The sequence below is a fragment of the Gopherus flavomarginatus genome, chromosome 7 (genome assembly GCF_025201925.1).
Source record: "Gopherus flavomarginatus isolate rGopFla2 chromosome 7, rGopFla2.mat.asm, whole genome shotgun sequence".
NCBI classification, from domain to species: domain Eukaryota; kingdom Metazoa; phylum Chordata; order Testudines; family Testudinidae; genus Gopherus; species Gopherus flavomarginatus.
The window spans coordinates 100134886-100156461 of NC_066623.1; the positions used below are offsets into that span (position 1 = coordinate 100134886).

General features: G+C 42.0%; 1 protein-coding gene across 6 annotated transcripts in view; it reads right to left on the reverse strand.

Moving 5' to 3' along the window:
• The window catches only part of NFIA (nuclear factor I A), a 303342-nt gene that overhangs the window by 79764 nt on the left and 202002 nt on the right, over positions 1-21576 (reverse strand). For all 6 annotated transcript variants that reach the window (XM_050962038.1, XM_050962036.1, XM_050962037.1 and 3 more), the window contains exons 5-6: positions 16681-16798; positions 13485-13612 (exon numbers count right to left, since the gene is read on the reverse strand). In XM_050962038.1, the coding sequence (XP_050817995.1) occupies positions 13485-13612; positions 16681-16798 (246 nt within the window). The remainder of the gene's footprint in view (positions 1-13484; positions 13613-16680; positions 16799-21576) is intronic.

The window sequence follows — 21576 nt, forward strand, 5'->3', positions numbered from 1 at the left end:
TTTAAAATAAAATGTCATTCCTCCCCAGGTTGCTCTCCACCTGCAACCCTTACTAACATGAGTAGTCCCACTGACTTCGAGTAAGGATTTCGGGTTCAGTCTGATTTGAGTGGGTTTCCAGTGTTCTGGTATGTGTGTGCAGTAACTGAATGCTGTGTGCATGTATCTGAGGGAAGAAAATGGGCTTTTAATTTGTTAAACAATTATAGCTTCTGAGCAACAAGGACCTCCGATGGCATGTTTTTTGGTGTGTCACACTAAAAATATGGCATGTGGTTTGGTATAACAGAATAAGAGAAGTGCTATTTTAATTATATATAAAAAAGGTGTGATTTCCAGAGCTGCTGAGCACCTATAACTCCCTCTGAAGTCAACAGAAGCTGTGGGTGCAGTGAATCTTCTCTGTATTGTACGACAGAGACATCACTGTTATTGCAATAACATTCCAACAGCTATGTGCTGCAGATCGGTGTCTCACACACCCATGTTGTATTGTGAGTTTGCATGGCGCTACAGGACAAAAGAAAATGAATAATGTTTAAAGGCTAAATGCTGCCTCCCCTGCTCTTGTGACAGAAAGTCCTAAACATAGTGAAATGACTGAAGAGGGACATTTGGCATTCCAGGGCTTGCACGAGTGCCCAGGCTTAAACCCCCAGGTAGGGGTGCAATTGTGCCTGGCTGCTACTATAGCCAGTATACTATTCCAATGGCAGTAGGCAGCTGTGCAGCTACTCCACACAAAGCTGCCAGGTTGATAGGGAGGATTCATTCCTTTCCTATTGCTCTTAGATCACCATGGCCAAAAGCCCATCAACCAGGTTGGCTGGGCAGCATTTAGGGCTATAGGTTTATGTGTATGTATATGAAGATTTGAGCGTATGCGGATGAAATGTATGGGTTGTAAGTGCAGTGAGAGCTGAGGAAAAGAAAAGAGCAACAGGCACCTGGATTGATTAATTTAAAAGGTCAGGGTTTGTTTCATACATAAACAGCATAGGAGGAACCAATAGAGCACTTAGAGAAGAAAAAAAGGGAGATGTTTCCTCTTCCCATTCTGGTATCCTTCCCTCTCTGTTCCCCCCACCCCCTTGCATATTTTTATTTTGAAAACATTACTTTAAAATAAGACTTGTTTTTCCCCCTTTTAAAAAAAAAGATGAAAGTCTGTGTATGGGATACAGTAGCTGCACTGTGTGCTATGCAATATAGTGATGGTTGTCCTGGTGATGGTAATAAACAGTGCACAGCACAGAACTTCTGCAAAAAAAGAAAGGGTGTGTGTTACACCTCTCCAACTCTTCCCTGCCCCCACACAATATTTACACAGCTGCGTTTTGTAAAATGTGTCATTTTTCTCTTTTGGGGGGAGGGTAATCTATTTACCCAAGATAGCCCCACATCTGTTTTGTGGTGAGCTTCTTTCACAAAATTGCACAGATGTCTTAACTGATGCAAAGGGAGGTCAAGAAAGCTACCCAAGGATCCCACAGTCATTTGTTCTAACCACTAGGCCACCTTGTGTTTCCCTCCCCCACCTCTGTAAATAAGCTCTGCCCTGTCTTTTAGGCAGCTTCTCTGTTCGGATGTGTGTATCCCTAAGGAACCAACTGTGTGAATATTTTCGTTATCTATTCTATAAAATGCAGCAGCGCACAAAAAATTGAAGCAGCATGCACTATGTGTTGGCAACTAAGCTAGCTAAGATTTGCCACCTGCTCCAAAATACACCTAGTTCAGTTCTCACAATCCTTCCATCCTAGTAACTGCCTGAGCAAGCGACTAATACTTCCCCATGCCCTGATGGGCCAGGATACCTGAACTCTTTTGGACCAGCATTCCATAGTAGAACGCTTTCTACCAAAAAACACTGCCTCTGTCTCCTACCCATTCAGACCCAAAGACTGGTGGTAAAAAACAACCCAGCTGTCAAGACTACGCAATCAGTCGCATTCTACACAAGCTGGTCTTCAAGGGCAGATGCATTGCAGCGGTCCAATTTGGAGTTCACAAAGCAGCAACATCAGTGACAAGTTCTGAATCAGCAAGAAATGGCCACAAATGTTCAGCTAAATTCAGAGGGAAGAGGATGCTTTTGCCTAGCAGTGATGCCTTTTCATGCCCCTTTCTCAACAGCCTCCTGTTCTGATAATAAGGAGTCTTGGGGCTGTAAACCATCCACACAGTAATGGAATTGCAGCCCAAACCATTCACTATCTTCCCAACATCTGTTAAACAGAATCGGGGTGGCAGAATAAAACTCAGCCCTTAAAGAAATCCAAAGCCTAATTCGGTCCACAGACTGCTGAGAATGGATTTATGACACACAGGTTCTGCACCAAGATGGGAGCAAAGGTGAGTCTTATTTTCATTCTGGAGGAGGTAATGATTTAACCCTGATTAAGGTATAATTTTCCACAAACCCATCTGATAACAAGACTCAGAATATGCCACTTGTGTGTAGAGCCAGAAGGCATCTCAGATGGTCCTATGGCTGTCATGGTGCCCATGAAATCTATTGTCCACATGGATGATGAAATCACCCAGCATAATATGTCAGAATGACCCAAACACCAGGCCAGTCAGAAACTCAGTTTACATTGGAAATCTGAGGTGCAACCCCCTTACCAGAATCATTCCCACTGTAATCTTATCCGGGGATTTATATATAGGTTGGCCACTCTCAAATGAACTGATGTTTGAAATGAAGCACCCCATATATTTTGGAGTCAGATGTAAAAGCAAAGCTACAGCACTTCACTGATTGACTCACGCTGAACTGAGTACCTCTCTGACGTGAATTAACAAAGGGCAGGTAAGCGCTATGAGATCTATAGATGGACATTTCCATATAAGAGCATTAGTATTAAAATTGACCAGGCCATATGTAGACTGAATATCACCTGACACAGGTTGACAACACTCTTTGGGGAGATATGGAAACCCAATAATTTACAACTCTTAAATATAAATTCAGGAATTCATTAAAAATATTACTGTACTGCAAAGAGATGGACTGGATGATCCAACAGGTTTTTCCATCTCTAACTGCCATGATTTTGGAGGGATAATTCCAACTGAATGGAATGTGGCCATAGGATAATGGTCTCTTGCTACATACATGGCAGGAGAAAAGCTGAGACGTTGATCCAGTGATAATTCACTGTCACAATTACTGTTTATAATAGTAAACAAGTTAAACATTTTACCTGATGAATGTTACTGAAAAATATTGATGCTCAAAGCATTAATATTTCCATGCTGCATTTTTACTCGCTTTCGTTTAGTTCTGGACTTTTTGTTGGCTTCAGTCAATCAGACTCTAACTTATCCATAAAAGAGCAGGTGTGGAAAGGTTGTATTTTTTTTAACTTGTGTCAGTTAATAACTCACTAGTCATGCAGAAGTTTCATTCTGATTGCCTGGCACAGAAACACATACACGTATCTGATAAAAGATCTATAAAGTGCTAACACAATCCTGTATCATGTAGCACCTGTGAGTAATAGATTGTGATATAAAAGACTTGATGCTAAGTGTTCCTACAAACACATTAAACTTATAGCAGCAGGAACTGTAGACTGCTGATATGGTATTTCAGAAAAAAGTTAAGAAGTAGTATTGCTCTTAGAAGTAAAGAAAAATCTTACATTCTTGAAAGCCGTTGGGCAGCTTGTATTGGGATACTGTTATGCAAACAGCAAGGATAAGGAGGCATTCGGATCCAAATCATATGAAAGCAAAAACCATTTAGGAAAGAAAAATTATTTACCTTACAGAAACTGGAGTTCTTTATTATGTTTATATGTATTCCACTCTTGGTATGCACGTGCCCTATGCATTCAAGATTGGGATCTTTTGTCCAGTGGTGTGCATTGGGCCCATGCATGCACCCTGAATGTCATCATATTTGGTAATATGTGCATAAAGGGCAGTGTGGGTCCAACAGCCATTCAGTTTCTTCACCACTGTAAAATCCAGATGCTATAGGATTCCATAGTAGAGGGGAAGAAGGGCAGGTCATGGAATATATATGGACAACACATCTTGAAGAATTCCAGTTAAAGTAAAGTAAGTAACTTTTCTTTCATCTTTGAGTACTTATTCATATATATTCTACTCTTAGTTATTTACAAGCGGTGACTTGATGTGGGTGGAGGTGGCCCAGAGGCAGACCCCTCTATTACATGGGTTCATCAAGTCTGTTCCAATGTTGGACTCTCAGGCCGTCAAGCCTTTGCGGTTGCACAGGAACGGATCAAATGACGAACGATCGCTACAGCCGACTGTCTGGCTAAGCGTTGAAGAAGAAGACCTGATGTGAAGGTGTCTACTTCAACACAGATTGCAGTACAGCTCTGAAAAAAGAAGCTTCATACCTCAATGCTTCCATGAGGGAATAACGCTTAGTAAAAAATAAAAAAAGCATGTTTGAGATGGAATCTGCAGAAGCCACCTGAGCCCTAGTGGAATGAGCCCTAAATCGAGCTGAGGGATCTAAACTAGCTAAAACTAAAATCCCGATACTCACTTAGATAGTCTCTGTGTTGATAACACTTGACTTTTCATTCTGTCAGCAAATGCTACAAATGGCCTCGAGAAAACTCTGGAGGGTCTGATCCTTTTAAAATAAAGGATCAGGCTCTGAGAACATGTAAAAAGTGCTTAATGTGGCTTAAGGAAAATTACTGGTAAATGAATCATTTGGTTGAAGTGGAAATCCATGAGTACCTTAGGCAAGAGCTTGGGATGGGATGAGTAATACTTTATCCTTACAGAATACTATACAGGGAGGGTCTGCATGAGAGCTTGCATTTCCCCAATTCTTCTGGCAGATGTGATTGCCATTTAAAGGATGTTTTCCTTTCTGTTGTGACTGCCATTAAAAGTAGAAGATAGGTGCAACAGGGCACAGATTGCCAGGGGTTCCAATGGGGGGCCCATTACACTTGCCAAGAGCACATTAAGAAGAAGGAGTTTCCTTGACTGATGGAAAAATGTGCATAAGGCCCTTAAGAAACGTAACTACAGTCAGGGGGAAATGTGTAGCTTCAAATGGGGATGGAGTGGGGAGAGAGCACAAATAATCCAAATTAGCAGGGATCTGGGAGTCACTATGTTGTAATTGTTGTTGCTCACACCAAATCCCAAATGTCTTCCACTTAGCAGCCCAAGTTAGCCTTGTGGAATTCTTCTACTTTGAATGAAAATGATCTGGATATCTGAGGAACATGATCTTTCTGGGTCTGACATCTAATAGTTCAAGCTGCCAGGTAGAGGGAGACTGAATTCGGATGTAAAATATTCCTACTATCCTGAGATATTAAGTCTGGTAGAAGAAGCAAGGGTTTTGGTGGACAAACTGATAGGAGCAGCTGACCTGGGTACCAAAGTTACCTTAGCTAGGCAGGTGCTATCATGATGACTTCTGAGCACACTGGAAGTCAGAGGGATTGGAGGGTAAGAACATCTCATACCTGGGGACCACTGAGTGAGGAATGGATCCTACAATGACCATGGGCTTACACTTTCTTTTTTAAAGCAGAATTTGAGAAATGCCTTCGGTTTGCAAATATTGATGGACGATCCTGCTTGAAGAAGATGCATCTGACAACACAATTCTTGATCATACTCCTGGTTTGATAAAAATTGTTTGGTCAGAGGGTCCGCTAGAGCCATCTGCAGACCTGGGAGATGTAGTTCTATGGGAAATACGTTATCCTGAATGAACCAGTTTCATCACTGAACTGCTTCCCAACATAAAGGAGACAACTGGGCTCCTCCCCTGGCTACTTGTAAAAAACATGACCACTGTCAGTCATAATTTGTATTGTCAGTCCTTTGATCATTGGTAGGAAAGTAACATAGGCTATGAGTCTAAAACTTTATGTGCTTTCTGTGTGCCCACTGTATGGAGCTGTGGAAGCTGCCACCTTGCAGATTGAGAGTCACAAAACAGTCCTATAGATCTAATGATGGAATTATAAAAGCTAGAGTTACCATTCTGAAGTGGAAGTAGAAGAAGGTATTGAGACCTTATGTGATTTTAGGAAGTAACCAGAATAAAAACTCTTCCCCCTAAACTGCAGAAAAACTTCTTCTCTTGTGCTGAGAGACAGAAGTTACTCCACCTCCTGAGGGGTCCCTGAAAAGTGACGAGGAAAGTGTGGGGGAAAAGTAGGGATAGCGCACAACTGCAGAGAATATCTGACTGAGACTATCTCTGAAACCTAGGGGTTGGATGTTCTTAGGTTCCATGACTCCTGGAAAAAATGAAGGCGATTCCCAAATGGCAGGAAGGGTGCACTGTTTATGGAGCAACTCTCAACCATTTTGATATAGCAGTAGTGTGGGAGGAGAATGTTGCAGAGGCTGAAGCACACAGCCTCCTTCTTGGAGGCACTGAGGCTCTCTGGTGGTAAAAGGAACTTGATGACAGTCTGCCTGCTGGGTTCTTACCTTTCCTTTTAGGAGCTGGTGCATAAACTCCAAGGGTTTCAATGGGGTCATGATGGACAGTTATATGGAAAAGGGCCTGGGGGTGAGGGAGAAAGGTACCAGGACATATGCCTACTCTGATACCCACTAGGCAAGTATGAAGTCCTCGATTCATTTCTGACTAAGAAGAGTGGAATATATGTGGATGAGCACTAGCAGAAGAACTAATGTGATCTAGCGTAGGTGTTGTCATTTATTATGGGCTTATGTAATGGTTTAATTCCATGAGGTATTATAACTGTACAATACATATTTCACTCATGCAATAAAAACATTATGCTTTAATACTGTGTTGGTGCTGCTTTGCACTGAATCAGTTCTGCAATCCAATCACTTGCTTTTTCTCACATTTGAGGCCTTTGTACAGAGTCCCTGGTGGCAGAAGAACCACTGGGGGAGAGAAGGAGAATGGGCTGCAGTGACACAAAACAGCACAAACATCCTTTCAACAAGAGGGAAGTAGAACACAGGGCCAGCATGTGCTGTTTGAAGAGAGATTTCGTGTTGATCCAGTGCATCCCCTGTGGAACTTAAAACTGCATTCTCTCCTTCGGAACTGCAAAGGACTTTAGGTAGTGCAAACATCCTGGCTCCCTTGGAGTCAATGCCCTTGTGGGGAAAACAATGACCAGACTGACATAGGAAGGTGCAGGTTGCTCTTCCCCGTGCCAACAAGGCTGATTTTTAGAATACTGTGAGGATTACACTTTAATCAGCATTCCCACCCCCAGTCTATAAATACAAGAAACTAGACTGAGAAACCTGAAACTGAAATTGCTAATATACAGTAAAGCACACACAAAAATACCTGATAAGGTACAGTGGATGTCACATCTGTATTGCATTAGAGAACACACTAGAAAAATGCACAAGTGGAATACAGTTGTATGTGTTTCAGCCTTACAGGGTGCATTTTGATCAGAATGGAACCAAAAACAGAAGCTGCAAGCATTTACTAGGAATAATGCCTTTAAACCAGCTTACAAAATACAGCTGAAACAAAACTGAACAAAAGCCAGTGCCTGTACCCAAGTCCAAAGTCAGTTTGCTATTCCCTGGTTTTCTTACCTAACATCATCTTTATCGTCCCTCTTGCCTTTCTTCTCAGTTAACAAGAGTTATGTACTGAAAGTGCTGAGATAAAGTAACAGTAAGGAGAATACTGCAAAAGGTATTTGAAAACCAGAAGTAATTTACTACACGTCTGTTTTGTTTTACTTCCCAAGCCTTCCTGTTGTGAAAGGAAATTCATCTTTTCTGGCAGACTCCAGTCTTTTTAGGCCTCAGAGCTCCCGAGAAGCGTTCAAGTGCAGGCAAATGGATGTGAGACTCGACGAGTACACTACAAGGAACGTGGAATTAATGTTGGTTTTTGCTTTGGCTGCCATGTCTGAAGCATAAATAAAGCACCATACACTTGTTTGTGAAAAGTACCCCAGATGTAATACACAGAGTGCTCTGTGCTCTGGACCTTTCCTTGGGTGCACGCAGACCAGAATGCAATCGAAATGCCATGCTGCCACGACGTGGCGGGTGCAGACCCTGTGTCCAGAGCTCCGCACACAATTTACTAATCAAGGAGCTGAGAGCCAGTGGAGCCCTTTAAAGCAGGAGTGCAGGGGGAGGAATTGTGGATGGGAAATATATGTGGCTGGTGGGTTGCACAGGGCATAGATGAAGTCATCCAAAGCCTTTGGAAAGCAGGGGGTACTATCACTCCCCATAGTCTGGAGTAGCAGTCTCAGAGTAGCTTTGTCCTGCGTTCTGCAAGGTGGGAGCAGGGCTCTTCTGATCTCCAGCCATTTTTCAAGCACCCCTTGAGTCCACAGCCAACCCTTAATGGACCCATTCACAGGTCCAACCACAGAAAAACAAGTCAGCAGGGACCACAAACAGCACCAATATAAAAAGAGCAAATGGGGAGAGAGGCAGGATAGCCAGCCATGGCTAGCCCTAGGCAAACTTTTGTCCCCAGCATGCACTGCTTTCAGAAATATTGTTAATTTAGTTATTTATTGCATCCTTTTGAATCTCCCCTTTCCAAGTAAAAACTTTTAATCATTTACTTTCTCACCCTTGTATTTGTTCTTTTCTTTCTCTGGTCACTACACTATTTTTCCTTTCTTCTCATACATATCTCATTATCTTTGCCTCTGTCTTTTTTCACTATCATGTTTTCTATATGATGTAATAATTGTTCTCTCCTTTCCCCCCTCCATCTTTCTTTTTCCACATTGTGTTCTCTTCCTCCTTCCAAGTTTCAATCCTCTTGCTATCATTTCTTCCCCCTCTCATGACTCCCATTCCAAACCTCTGTGAAACCCCTCATTCTTCGTCTTCTGCCTGCCGCGCCAAAAACTTTCTCTCCACGCACCAGATCACACACATACACTGTATCTCTCTCTCTCTCTCATGCTTTGCATCCCCCAAATCTCTCTCATGCACGTGCTGCTCCCTTCTCCTCAAAACTAATCAAATGCCCAAACACATGCAGATTCCCCCAGAATCTGCACATACATGCAGGCTTCTTCTACTCCTAGATACAGGGTAAGAAGTTGTGCCTAGATGGGTCTCCTTGTTCAGTCTGGGGCTGTATTACCTATTATGTGGGTCCTCTGGGGAACTGGGTGTGGCCGCTGGTGGCTGCTGTCTTCAACACCTGTCTTTTCCCCAAAGGCACGTTCAGGGACAGCTATCCAACCTTCCCCTTTTCTCAAGGGAAGTAATCCACATGTTCCCATGTTGATCATGGACAGATCGTCCAATAGAACATGTTTTGATGGGATGTAAGAAAATCTTGCTGAACAAATCACTCCTATGCTACCGTCCAACAACACAGGCTAAACCCTCAACAGTGACCAGCCTGAGTTAATAGTATCAGAAATATTCACAGTAGCAACGGGCTCTGTTGTAAACATATTTTACCACTGTATACAGTATAATTGCTCTGGGCTTTGATGAGCTACATCAACTATTAAGATGGTTTCAGTGTTTAAGCTCCCTTTGCATATGTCAATCAGATGAATTAAACATTAAAACCCAAAGTAATTATTATATGTTAAAAATGTAGAATTTTTTTAATGTCTTTTGTGAGCAAGGGTCTTATTTGGACAATATAGAGAGCAGAAAGGATGTAACTGAAACAGGAAAAGGCAACAATGAAACAGGGCAAGGTTACTATTCTTTCAGGAGCAATACTCTGGCAATATACAAAGTAATTAAGGATGTTGATCCCACTTCTGTATTTTTCAGAGGGCCAATATATTTTCTAGGCAGTTGCCCTGTTGGAGACTCATAATACATTCTGTAGTGGTTGAGACGAAAGCATCCGTGTCAAACATGAAGGATCAAATGTTGATTTCAGAGCCACATGTGACTTACTGTATATTATATATTAAAACAAAATATGATGTAAACTGTTGCTTTCTGTTACACAGAGCTCTGATGGTGACTCTTGTTCTGCTGACAGACCACTCTTTTGATGCATTTGTAGGAGATGATTATAGTTTTTTGTCCTCCACTATTGAAGAGGTGGCCCCTCAGTGCTCTCTTTGCTGGCTTCATTCTCAGAGGTCAGCCTGGTTTATGGATGGTCTGAAACAAATGAAGCAAGAGGGAGATGGCTAGAGAACCAGTGGTGGAAATCTTGTGCTGAGGCTGACCAGCTGTAGCATAAATATTTCTTTTTAATTCCTATGCTATTGCTGAGCAGGAGGCAAAGTGATAATTATTTTTCTCCTCCACAGTATCCGCAACATCTGACAGCAGATTTGATCTGGGTGACAGAGAGTCTGGTAGATCTGGAAGGTTTCGGCTCGGTAGCTGGTCTGAGGCCCTCCTGTTGTGAGGAAATTGTTAGCTATCCTGCAGACAAGACTGATCAGATTACGGATGGGCTGTTTGCTTCCGTGGTGATTGAGCCTGGTCTTGAGGGAACAAAGGCCTTCTCTTCTCTGCTGGAGTTTCAGCCACTGATACTCCCTGAGGTACTGGAAGTGTTGGGAGACCCTTGTCCTGCAACCTGTCCTTTGGATTCACATCCTTCTTTGCCGGGGAAGGCCAGTGGGGAAGTGCTGGTCTCCTTATTTGTGGACACTGTCAGCACCTCTTTTAGACGGCGCAGGCTGCCTACTGTTTTGGAGCCTTTGCTCAAGAAGTCATCACAGGGTGCTGAGAATCTTGCTAATTATCAACAAGTATCACATCTTCCCTTTCTAGGTAGGATTGTGGGAAGGTTGTGACAAGACAATTATCACCGTGTCTAGATGCCTGTGATCCTCCTGACCCCTATCAATCTGGGTATTGACCTGGCTATGACACAAAGACCGCCCTGATGCACTGGTCAGTGATCTCCTCCTGGCGGCGGATGAAAACCAGGACTCCATGCTGGTATTATTAGATCTATCAACTGCCTTTAATATGGTTGATCATGAAATGCTGCTGACTTGCCTGAGAATCTGTTGGGAATGGACCAGGCCACTTTTCAGTGTTTTGTTCTCTTCTCTCAGCAGGTAGCTGTGGACAATTGTTCCTCTTCCCGTGCAGCTCTGTGAGGTGCTGCAGGGTGGCTTTCTGTCATCTCTCTTGTTCAACATGCATAAAAGGCCAGTAGGAACATTTGTAAGGGGACATGGGGTTCAGTGTTTTCAGCATGCTCATAACTCCCAACTGTATGTCACTATCTTCTCTCATTTGGAACTATGCTGTTCAGCACCTCAAACATTGTTTGAAAGCAAGCTGGCTGGAGCTCACCCCAGATCATATTGAGGTGATGAAGGTGGGTTGGGGGATGTTGCTGGAGAACAGGGAGGAGGTAATATCAGCCCCTTCCATTGAAGGAGTATGTCTGCCATTAGTTGATAGTACAGTATTCACAATTTAGGAGAGAGTCTACAGCCCATGCTGCTGTTTGACGATCATGTTGCAGCAGTGATCCAGTTTGCGTCTAGCTAGGAGATTGCAGTCCTTTCAGATACAGACCTTGCCACTGTTTCTGTGCTTTCTGTCACCTCAAGATCAGATTCCGACAATGCACTCTACATGGGGCTACACCTTAAAACTATTTGGAGACCGAAGCTGGTGCAGAATGCAGTGGCTTGCTTACTGAACAGGACATCTCACTGGGGTCACCTAACCAGAGTGATCCAGGATCTGTGCTGGCTGCCCATGTGTCTCTGGGTGGATTTTAAGCCCTACATGGCTTGGAGCTGGCCTACCTGAGGGACTGCCTTTCTCTCCATGCTATACCGTCACAGCTGTGGTCAGCAGTAGCACTCAGGCTGGATCCAGCTCATTATAAAAGAGAGGGGGGCTGTTGGCAGGATGTTCTGTCAGCTCTGAGACTCTGAAACTTGCTGTTCTCCTCCCCCCAAGTCTGAAATAGCTAAATTTGGTGGCTTTCCAGGCATGCTGCAAAAGACATCTGTTTGATGTGCTTCTGGAGAAGGCTGTGGATATGCTTCAGAGATGATGAAGGCAGTAGGTGGCTGGGTGGCCAGCCAAGTTCCTGCAGAATTGATTTTAATGGTGCTAAGGTATAATCTAATTGTACAGCTGTATCATTAATTATATTAGGGTGCCTAGACCATTGGTTAGACAGCTTTATAATTTTAAATCTAAGTAAAATTATATTAAAATATATAAAACACAAAGGACTAATCCCTTAGGACCATATCTTGATGACCTGGTAAAATGTTGGAAGGTGAAAGACAAAAACACTTCGTTGATATTCAATAAATTAGTATTAATAATAATTAGCAATAAAATCCTTATCTAGAACAGAGCTCTGTGGCATTATTTTGCCTACTAATTGCCATCATGCCAGGAAAACGTTTTCATTACCAGGAGTGGCGCCAGGGTTTTTGGTGCCCTAGGCGGAGGTCCTTCCGCACTCCCGGTCGTTGGTGGCAATTCTGCGGCAGTGGGGTCCTTCCGCGCTCCTGGTCTTCGGGGCACTTCGGTGGCGGGTCCCGGAGCGAGTGAAGGACCCACCGCAGAATTGCCGCCGATGACCCAGAGGGCGGAAGGACCCCCCACCACCGAATTGCAGCTGAGGGTGGCAAAATGCTGCCCTCTCAAATCCTGGTGCTCTAGGCGACCGCCTAGGTTGCCTAAATGGAAGCGCCGGCCCTGTTCATTACTATTAAGTACCCAGATGACACCAAGCTAGGTGATCAAGAGACATTAAGTAAATAACACAAGCCAAGGAAAATTTATCAGGAGAAGGCATGGCTTCCCCCTTAAAGTTATTAACTCCAACATCCAATGATATGTATTTTAGCATGGAGTCTCCTATCAAACTTCACACTATTATAGATGAATACAACAGCAACTCATACTAAGTCTCTTAAAAACCCACTGCAGAGTAAACAAATGTTATAAAACCCTTCAAAAGTCTTTCCATCTTTTAGAGGTATTTTTTTTTAACAAATATGTATATACACACACATATAAACAATGGCATTTTACAACAGAATGAAATGTGGTACACAGCTGGGACAGGTGCTGTGTTTTGCCAAGCTGTTATCAGTGATATTCCATGATTGGATATGGACAATTTGACAGAGAAGGAGAACATATCTTTTGCTGCATTATTCAAATACTTCAGATGCTTGGCCCAAATACAGAAGTGAGGCACTACGAAAACATTTGCAGCTGCGCAGGGCCGACGGCGGTGGGGGGGAAGCCGGTACAGATTACCGGGGCCCACCGGTCTGGAATGGGACCCGGGGCCTGGCTTCTCCAGCCCTGTTTAGCCATTCCACCCTTGCTGGGGGGGCCCCAAAATTTTTTTTCACTGGGGCCCAAACCTGCTCTCGGCAGCGCTGCAGGAACAATCAAACTATTGCAATATTTTCATTAGACTGATCATTTCAGCACAAATCATAGGGGGTTTATCTATAGCCTTTCCATATGATCTTCTCTTATGATAACAAAACTGAAAAACTAGAGAAAATTTCCTATGACTCTTGAAAGCTGTGGCTTACCTGGCTCCACTTCATGCCATCCACTTGACTGACTGCCACTTCCTGGAGAGCGTCCTTGGCTTGTATAAAATGGCTCTTCACCAGGACTGTCCATTTCATCCTCCACAGATTTGAGGCGTTTTGTAGAGCTGAAACAGCAAAACATACAATACTGTATATGCTGAAAGGATACAAAGGTATTTCTCTGTTGGTATATTTCTCGGTAGCACAGGAAGAGACCAACTGGGTTAAGTTTAGTGACACTGACGGCATTGACTTGGGAGAGATTCCCGTTCTCTTCACTCTTCCCCACAAAGCTGAAACAATGTTCCTCAGTCCTGATCAACTTTTATCAGACTTGAGGCTGCCTTATGCCATTCTGAACTATGCCAAGCTCCATGCTGATACTGTGACACAGAACAACCTCCAACAAAGACTAAGCTGAGATCACCAAACTCATTCCAAACTGGAACCAAAGCTATTTTAAAATTTAGATTTTCACAGGTGTAAGGCTAGGACCTTATGTAAAGCACGCTGAAGTCAACAGAAAGACTCCCATTGACTTCAGTGGGTTTTGTACCATTAACTTACTCTGTCACCAGCTATGGTACTGACAGGTAGACCCTCATTTAAACTATCTTGTCTTCTACCTTCTATCTTATTGTGAATTCCATATACTCCCTTTGTATGCATTTTTTATATTTGCAATGCTTTCTTTTCCTACAGCAGGGCCAGCTCCAGGGTTTTTGCCGCCCCAAGTGGCGGAAAAAAAAAAAAAAGAAAGAAAAAGAAAAAGCCATGATTGGCGGTAGCTCCACCGCACCGCTTTCTTCTTCAGTGGCAATTCGGTGGCAGGTCCTTCCCTCTGAGAGGGACCGAGGGACCCACTGCCGAATTGCCGCTGAAGAGCCCGACATGCCACCCCTTCCCCTTGGATGCCCCAAGCACCTGCTTGCTCAGCTGGTGCCTGGAGCTGGCCCTATCCTAAAGAAAAATTAAATGGCAGCAATCCCAGCTTTATGGCAACCCTACAATAATAAACACCTGAGTGATGGCAAAAGATGGAAAAGATGTTTCAGTTTTACATTGTCACAGGTTATTTTAAACAAGTATAAAAATTTCATCCTATACCTTATTTGTTCAATGCTTGATGTAGGACAGTTTCTGGATGCCACCACAGATTTAAAAAAAAAAAAAAAAAAAGGAACAAAAATCTTGCTGACTAATGTCAACATTGAAAGACTCTCACACAGCATCCACCATATACAATACCTCCTCCAAATCCAAAAGGCTGAGAGAAGGGAGAACCCCTACACCGTGCTCTGAAGGTCAACTGACTCAAAGTGTGGCAGAGCAGTGGGGGAATGAATTCCAGTGCCAAGGGCCTACAATCTTGGCTAAGTTTGGAAAAATGAGATGCAAGAATGCTCTAGGATATTATTGTCAATTTGTCCTAACACATTTTTTTCAGATCTTATGTCTATTGCTAACTCTTTATTCTGTGGGGTCAATTCCACCAGCAGTGTGTAAGGGATTCAAGAAAAGCCTTACCTGCCTAAATGTTCCATGGAGTAAACAAGAATAGATGCCTTTGTGTATCAGGGATGTACTGGATAGATATAAAACATTCCATTGGCATAACTCCCATTGAGCTAAATCTTCCAGCCTTTACTCAGGCAAGACTCAACTTAATTTCTGCCTGAGTAAGAGCTGCAGGATTTGGGAGTTCTGTATGCAAAGCTGAAGGGAGACAATGTTTTATGGTATGTATGAAATGCAGGTTCTGCCATAACTTATTTTAAAGAATCAGTATATGTTGGTAGGGGAAATTTTGTGTGTACAATACAATTACTGCCTGATAGCGCCGCTGAGTCTGTGTATTTAAGGAATATTTTTTTTTCTAACTGGGAACAACCTAACAAGAGAAAAACAAACGTATTACCAAGTTATTAACTACTGGTGATGTTTATAATTAGCTCCTTATCAGTGCTAGCTATTTGCAGAAGAATAGAAGAGTGACAACTGAGCTTTCAAGTAACTCTAATAATCTGCCTTTTTCACTCCTGGCGTCACAACAAAATTCTTGCTAGGATTGATTCTAATGATGAGCACTGCACATACAGTATGCCAAACACATGTGAAAAAACTAACAGTACAACTTTTAAATTGATTACTGCCACATATAATGGGAACCGTATTTGCTAAGCTTCAGAATGCTGACTGAGCTCATGTGTACAGAATGTTCTTTCAATCACTGCGAACTGTAAGCTAAAAGTTATTGCTAGGAGACTCTACATACTTTTGTAGAAAATAAAAACAGCTACAGAGAAAAGGTATGGGTTTTTTTTTTATGGTGTGCCTGCTTTTTGCAAAGCTGGTGGCGCTGCTGACTGAGATCAGAACCTAAAAGAACTCCAAGCTGAAGTTAGAATTTCCTGTCATGTCTTTGAAATAACTGAACATTTTGGCTGGCGGACAAACAAAAATCAATCTGGTTCCTTAATAGTGTTCAAGATGGCAATGGTGACTACGCTGATTTATAAATTCAATCTCATGGATGGTTAAAGTAAAAAGACAGAGTAAAAAATATTCTTGTCTGCTAGTTTGCATCTAAGATATGCAATCGGACTTGATAGTAGCCTCTATCAAAAATTCAATTGCTTAATTAAATCACAATATTCTTAAAGCCACACCAAAATATGAATGGATTAAAAGGCCAAATCTTCAGCACTATGTTAGTTTCACAGCTAACACTTTTATGTATACACAATACATATACGTTTTATCTGAAGTCTGGTGTCCGGTCTCTTTCCCTTCAATGCAATGCAAGCTATGATACCTACAAGAAATATCTCCATGAAAAATACTCAGTGACATTATCATAGGAGGACATTATGTTTCATTATGAGCCTGATTCGCCTTATATCAGTGTCACTACACTGATTTCAATGGAATTACCCGATTCTAAACAATGTACATGAGAAAAGAATCAGGGCCTGTGTGTGTCTCTGCAGCTTTTTTCAAAGCTGGACTTTAAGTATAGAGCTTTAATATAGATTGAGACAGACACTCAAATTTGTGATTCTGAAAAGACTCACTGTCCCGTCCCCACCAGAACACATCAAACAATGTAAATACTAAACAATAACTTCCATATGAGCATTAATCATAATCTGGGTTTCACACGTAACCCAATAGCATGCATATATCAAATTACCTGGTAGAGGATGTGCTAGGTAAAGACCTCCTCATTGCTCCTGGGCTCATGCTATAGTATGAAGAACTTTCCAAATCTGAGAGGGAGAAATTTGGACCTGTTCCTGCAGCTATTGGTGCTAGGGAAACAAAAGAAATTCAACTCAGTAAGTCATGTAAATAAGGACTCAATTATATATCAACACCCAAAGTGAACTGACATGGTAATGAGGAACATTTTACCACTATACGAGTCCCTCTGGGGCAGGGAGTGTCTTTTTCGGTCTGTTTCTACAATGCAGTCCAGGTCCCCACCTAGGGCTCCTAAGTACGACGATAATATAATAAATAATAATAATGATATGATATAATAAAGATGTTCTTATTTTCTTTTCAGGTCAGTCTTTTCTGCACCGTCCGTTCTAATCATTTGCAGCAAGAATCTTGGATTCCTTTAAGAAACTGCTGCCATATTGTAATCTTCTTAATAACATCTCTTGAAACTTCCTTCCTTAATAGGCGCAGCCTGAGTGGTGGACGTGTTGCACCGTGTACGCCTGGCCCAGTCTGTGAGCTTCTGTAGACAGGGAAGGGGCAGTGGTGTCACCTCTTCCCAAGAGCTTTGAGAATGCTGTGTGCACCCAGATGTACATAGAGGCTACAGTCTCTATACCCTCGGAGCATAGGAGCTATGACTGTCCAACGCCCCTGCAGGAAGTATGCCAGGGGCTGAGATTCCTTGTGTTCCTCTCTGTCTCTGTGCGCCTGTGCGGGGGCCAGAGACAATTTGCCTCATTATATTATTATCCAACAACAGTTTTCTATTATTCTTTATTCCCACCAGCATGCATGGTTTTCTGTAAGGACTACCACTGTGCTATGACTCACCTAACTCTAATACACTTGCCTAGAGTACTTGTTTTACACTAAGGTATTATGAGAGTTCCTTTTCCAAAAGTTTACAGGCATAGATAGGACTGTGAACTCACATGTGTTAAACAATATGGAACGAATGTTGTAACCGAATATAAAACTGAGCCGGCAAGGTCTTCCTCAATGAAATCAACTGCATATGATATGATACCATTCCCACTGTCACCATTCCAGTGCCCTGACCTTTATAGGACATTCTGCTTTATGGACCATGATTGATTGTCTGTCCCATTCCACAATCTGATGAAAATTACCCCGTTGCCCAAGATATATCTGTTTGGCACAGGATATATTATGTGAAAACTGATTCACCGGGATTTTCCTGGTGCCACACAATGATACTGTGCCAAATTTACTCTTGCCTCAGTTGGAAAAACTGTATTGAAATCAATAGACCTGTGCTTGCTCCTACCGGGGAGGAACTGAGCCCAACTGAAATATTTCACTCTGGTGGGCATCGGTGAGGAAATCAAGACTGGATGGTTCAGGTATCTTGCACAAATAACCTAGCATACCAAGGATGAAATATGGGCCCAAATGAAGCCACTGGAAGTTCTGCCTTTGATTTCAATAGAGTCAGGATTTCACCCCAAGTTTTAGGGAACAAGCACTGCTAGAATAGACAGCAAGCAACAGATTTTAAAAGGATGGGGTGGAAAGCACATAATGCTATTAAAACTTAAGAAAATCTGGAATGATCATTAAAAGGGAATAATTTGGGAAGTAATTTATGGCAAGAACACCAAAATCCTTTGTTGTCTTCCTTTAACTAAAATATGTTTCCTGTGCACTGGTTGTATGAGAGGGCAGGGTTTTGTTTTTTTTAAGAAAAATTAAATATAGTAATTTTATTAAATTAAATTTATTTTATTAAATTGTGCTTTCTGCTAGAGTTTCCTGACAGCAGCTACAAGAGGCTGTAAAACTGACAAATTTGCATGAAAAAGAAACTAGTGTAAGTAATTTGTGTAAAAGGTAACATAGGCATGGACTGCTATAATTCAGACACCCTGCAGATAGCAGACTGCTGCAGTGTGAGCAGTTATGGGTTAGAAAAATGACCACACTGCAGTCAGTCTGACGTGAATGGAAATCAATCATAAGGGTACTCTCTGCAGCATCTACTCCATAGTTTTCAGCAACTCCTTTGCCAAGCAGATTTTGTACTCTGTAAACCCCTTTGTTGATCAATTCCCCTGCACCTCAGACCTAACAAAGCCTAACTTGGAGGTTAATAGTAATATTTTCCAAATAGGCACATAAAAAGGCAGGCACTAAATTAAAGCACCATTTCTTTCCAAGGGGCAATGAATTTCCCAGCTATTGTAAGTTTTACTAAGCAGTGTTATTTCAGACAGAGATGGAGGAAAATTTTGTGTTCATAAATTGACTCTGCTCCTGTTCATCACCCCCCAAAATCTAGGGCATTACTGGCCAAATTCTTGAATTTGCCTTATGTGAAACTAAAATATGCTTCCACTTCTCAACATGGTGAACATAGCCTAAAAATATGTGGAGTGGGATGGGGGTAAAGCTAGTAACATAAAAACTAACCACAAGATAGAAAGTGTTAACTAGGTAACCTCTAGCTTTCTCCATATTTAACAGTATTGGGGTTTTCTTGTCAAGTCCTCGAACACCCTGCAGTACTCAAGGAGCTGAGCTGAGAGGATGCATGATGAAGGGTAAAAAGACAAGATCCATTCCTCTTAATAAAATGGTCAAAGGACAGAACATTTATTAAAGCAGTTGAGTATTAAAGGTATTTAAAGGCTTCATGGCAGTTGCTTATTTAAAAGGCCTATGGCAGTTCTAACAATTACATTCATAGCAGAGACAGACCAAGGTCACTACACTTAGTAATGCTATAGGGGTAAACTTTCCACAAAGGGGAACTGTTCTGGATTCATATACTGTGGTATTAGGAAGTTATCTTTCAATAAAGGGTATCTGTGTTTTCTTTTCCCAGTTACTTTGCTCTTCAAACAACATTTTACTGTAGACAAAGTGAGGGAAATGACAGACCCCACCCAGAGGCTGGCAGGGAAGGGGTTAACTCTCTTTCTCTGAGTAGGGGGGGAATCGGTCTCTTCCTCTCTGGAATTTGGTTGAAGTAACTCATGCTTTATATCACTGTTGTAGACTTGGCTGAATCGAGTCACACTTCATAACACTTTACATTGGACTTTGGCTGAGGGAACCCTGTTATGTTCTATTTGGACCTTGTATTTACTTTTCTGTTTTGCAACACAACATGTTGCAAAGGAGCATAAACTTCATCTAGCCTAGCCAGGCAAAACCTCACCTGCTCCGAATGGCCCCTCACGCTGCCTGAATAGACTTTCCCTCTTCTATTAGCCCTGAATACTGAGGAAAGACAGAGTCACATTTCTGTCTGTCTGTAGGATTCCCCATCAACATTCCAGCACCAGAGAGCAAACAGAAGGATTAAAGTGATCTAAACTGAGTTTCCTCATTTTAGCATATGATCATCCAACATGTGATCACCCTCCTCACCTGCACCCAGTGTCCCAAGAACATGCTTTGGCATTGTCCAGAGCACTAACATAGTGGAGATCATTCTGTTCTATAATACAAAGCCAGTCCTTTATTACACCAAAGTATACATAAATTGAAGGTTAAGATTATACCAGCCACACTGAAAATATGCTGCTTTCTCCACCTAAGAGATGCTCCTCAGAAAAATGACACCAAAATAGCTCAAGAACACATCCCAAGCAGGAGATATAGGTTGAAAATTTCAACTGAGCTTCCACACAATACACACCCCACCCACATGCCTGCATCAAGATGTCATTTGACACAGAGCTCTGACCCCAATGAGGGAGGAGTAAAATGGTTTATTGGATAGAAATCTGGCCTTTCATTTAAAACTTTCTTTGATTGATGTGTGCGGCGCCTGTAAGTGAACTAACTGATGCAGCTTCAGCTGATTTCAGCTGACAGGGCGGTCTCCATCACAAAACTCCTACACACACAGGATACATTTCAATCACTATGAAGGGGCAGAATGAGAGAGTTTGCCTGAAAGACTAGAACAACCCTCATCGTAGGCCAATCATTCCATGTTAAACTGGGGAGGCGAGCAAGGAGCTGCTTCTCTTTGACCACCTGCAGGGTAGCTCTGCTCTGGATAAAGGGCAGCTCTGAGGAAAGCTCCCAGTGAGCCAGTTTATTAGCTCAAATAGTCACCCAAAATGTCAAGAAAAATTAGCAAAAAACCCTGTGACTCGATTCAATTTGAATATTTATTTTGGAAATTTACTGAACTAGAGTACAGGAAACCCACTACATAAAACCAGCCAAGCTGGCATTTGTCTTCCTTAAAAAAATGGCCCTGTCTTTTAGTTGTTAAGATATATTTAATTTCTCTTTTTTAATTTTTTGTTTATTTGTTTTTACAAAGATATTTGGGTAAAACTAGGATCAGGACATGTCTAATATTGCAGCAAAGTGACAATGTACATAAGGATAAACCTATTATAAGAAACATGACGACTGACTAACACACTTTTTCATATACTGTGGCTTAACAACCAGAGGAAAACATACTATCTTTCTGACTGAGCGAGGAAAGGGTAGCTCGAATTTGTTGCATAACCTTTGTCTCCTATGTACTGTATTGTTAGGCTCAAAGAGGTTTTGCCGACTACAACTGATATGAAATGTGTGATGTTCATTTTAAAATTACTAGTACAGCTTGCTATTGACCATCTAATTATGCTGAGTTCCATTTATAAACATAGCTAACCACTAAGTTTATGGAGACTTTTTGTGCTGCTTTAATAGGATATCGATCGAGAGCAAGGTTTGAGTGGACTGCCATTGAATTGTGTAATGGCATACAAAAAACAAGGTCACAGTAACTGTTCATTCGATGCCTGCAGTCTATTTTTTATTATCATCTTTTTTTCTCTCCCTCTTATACACACAAGCCCAAATGCTATGTTTGGGATAGCAGTCC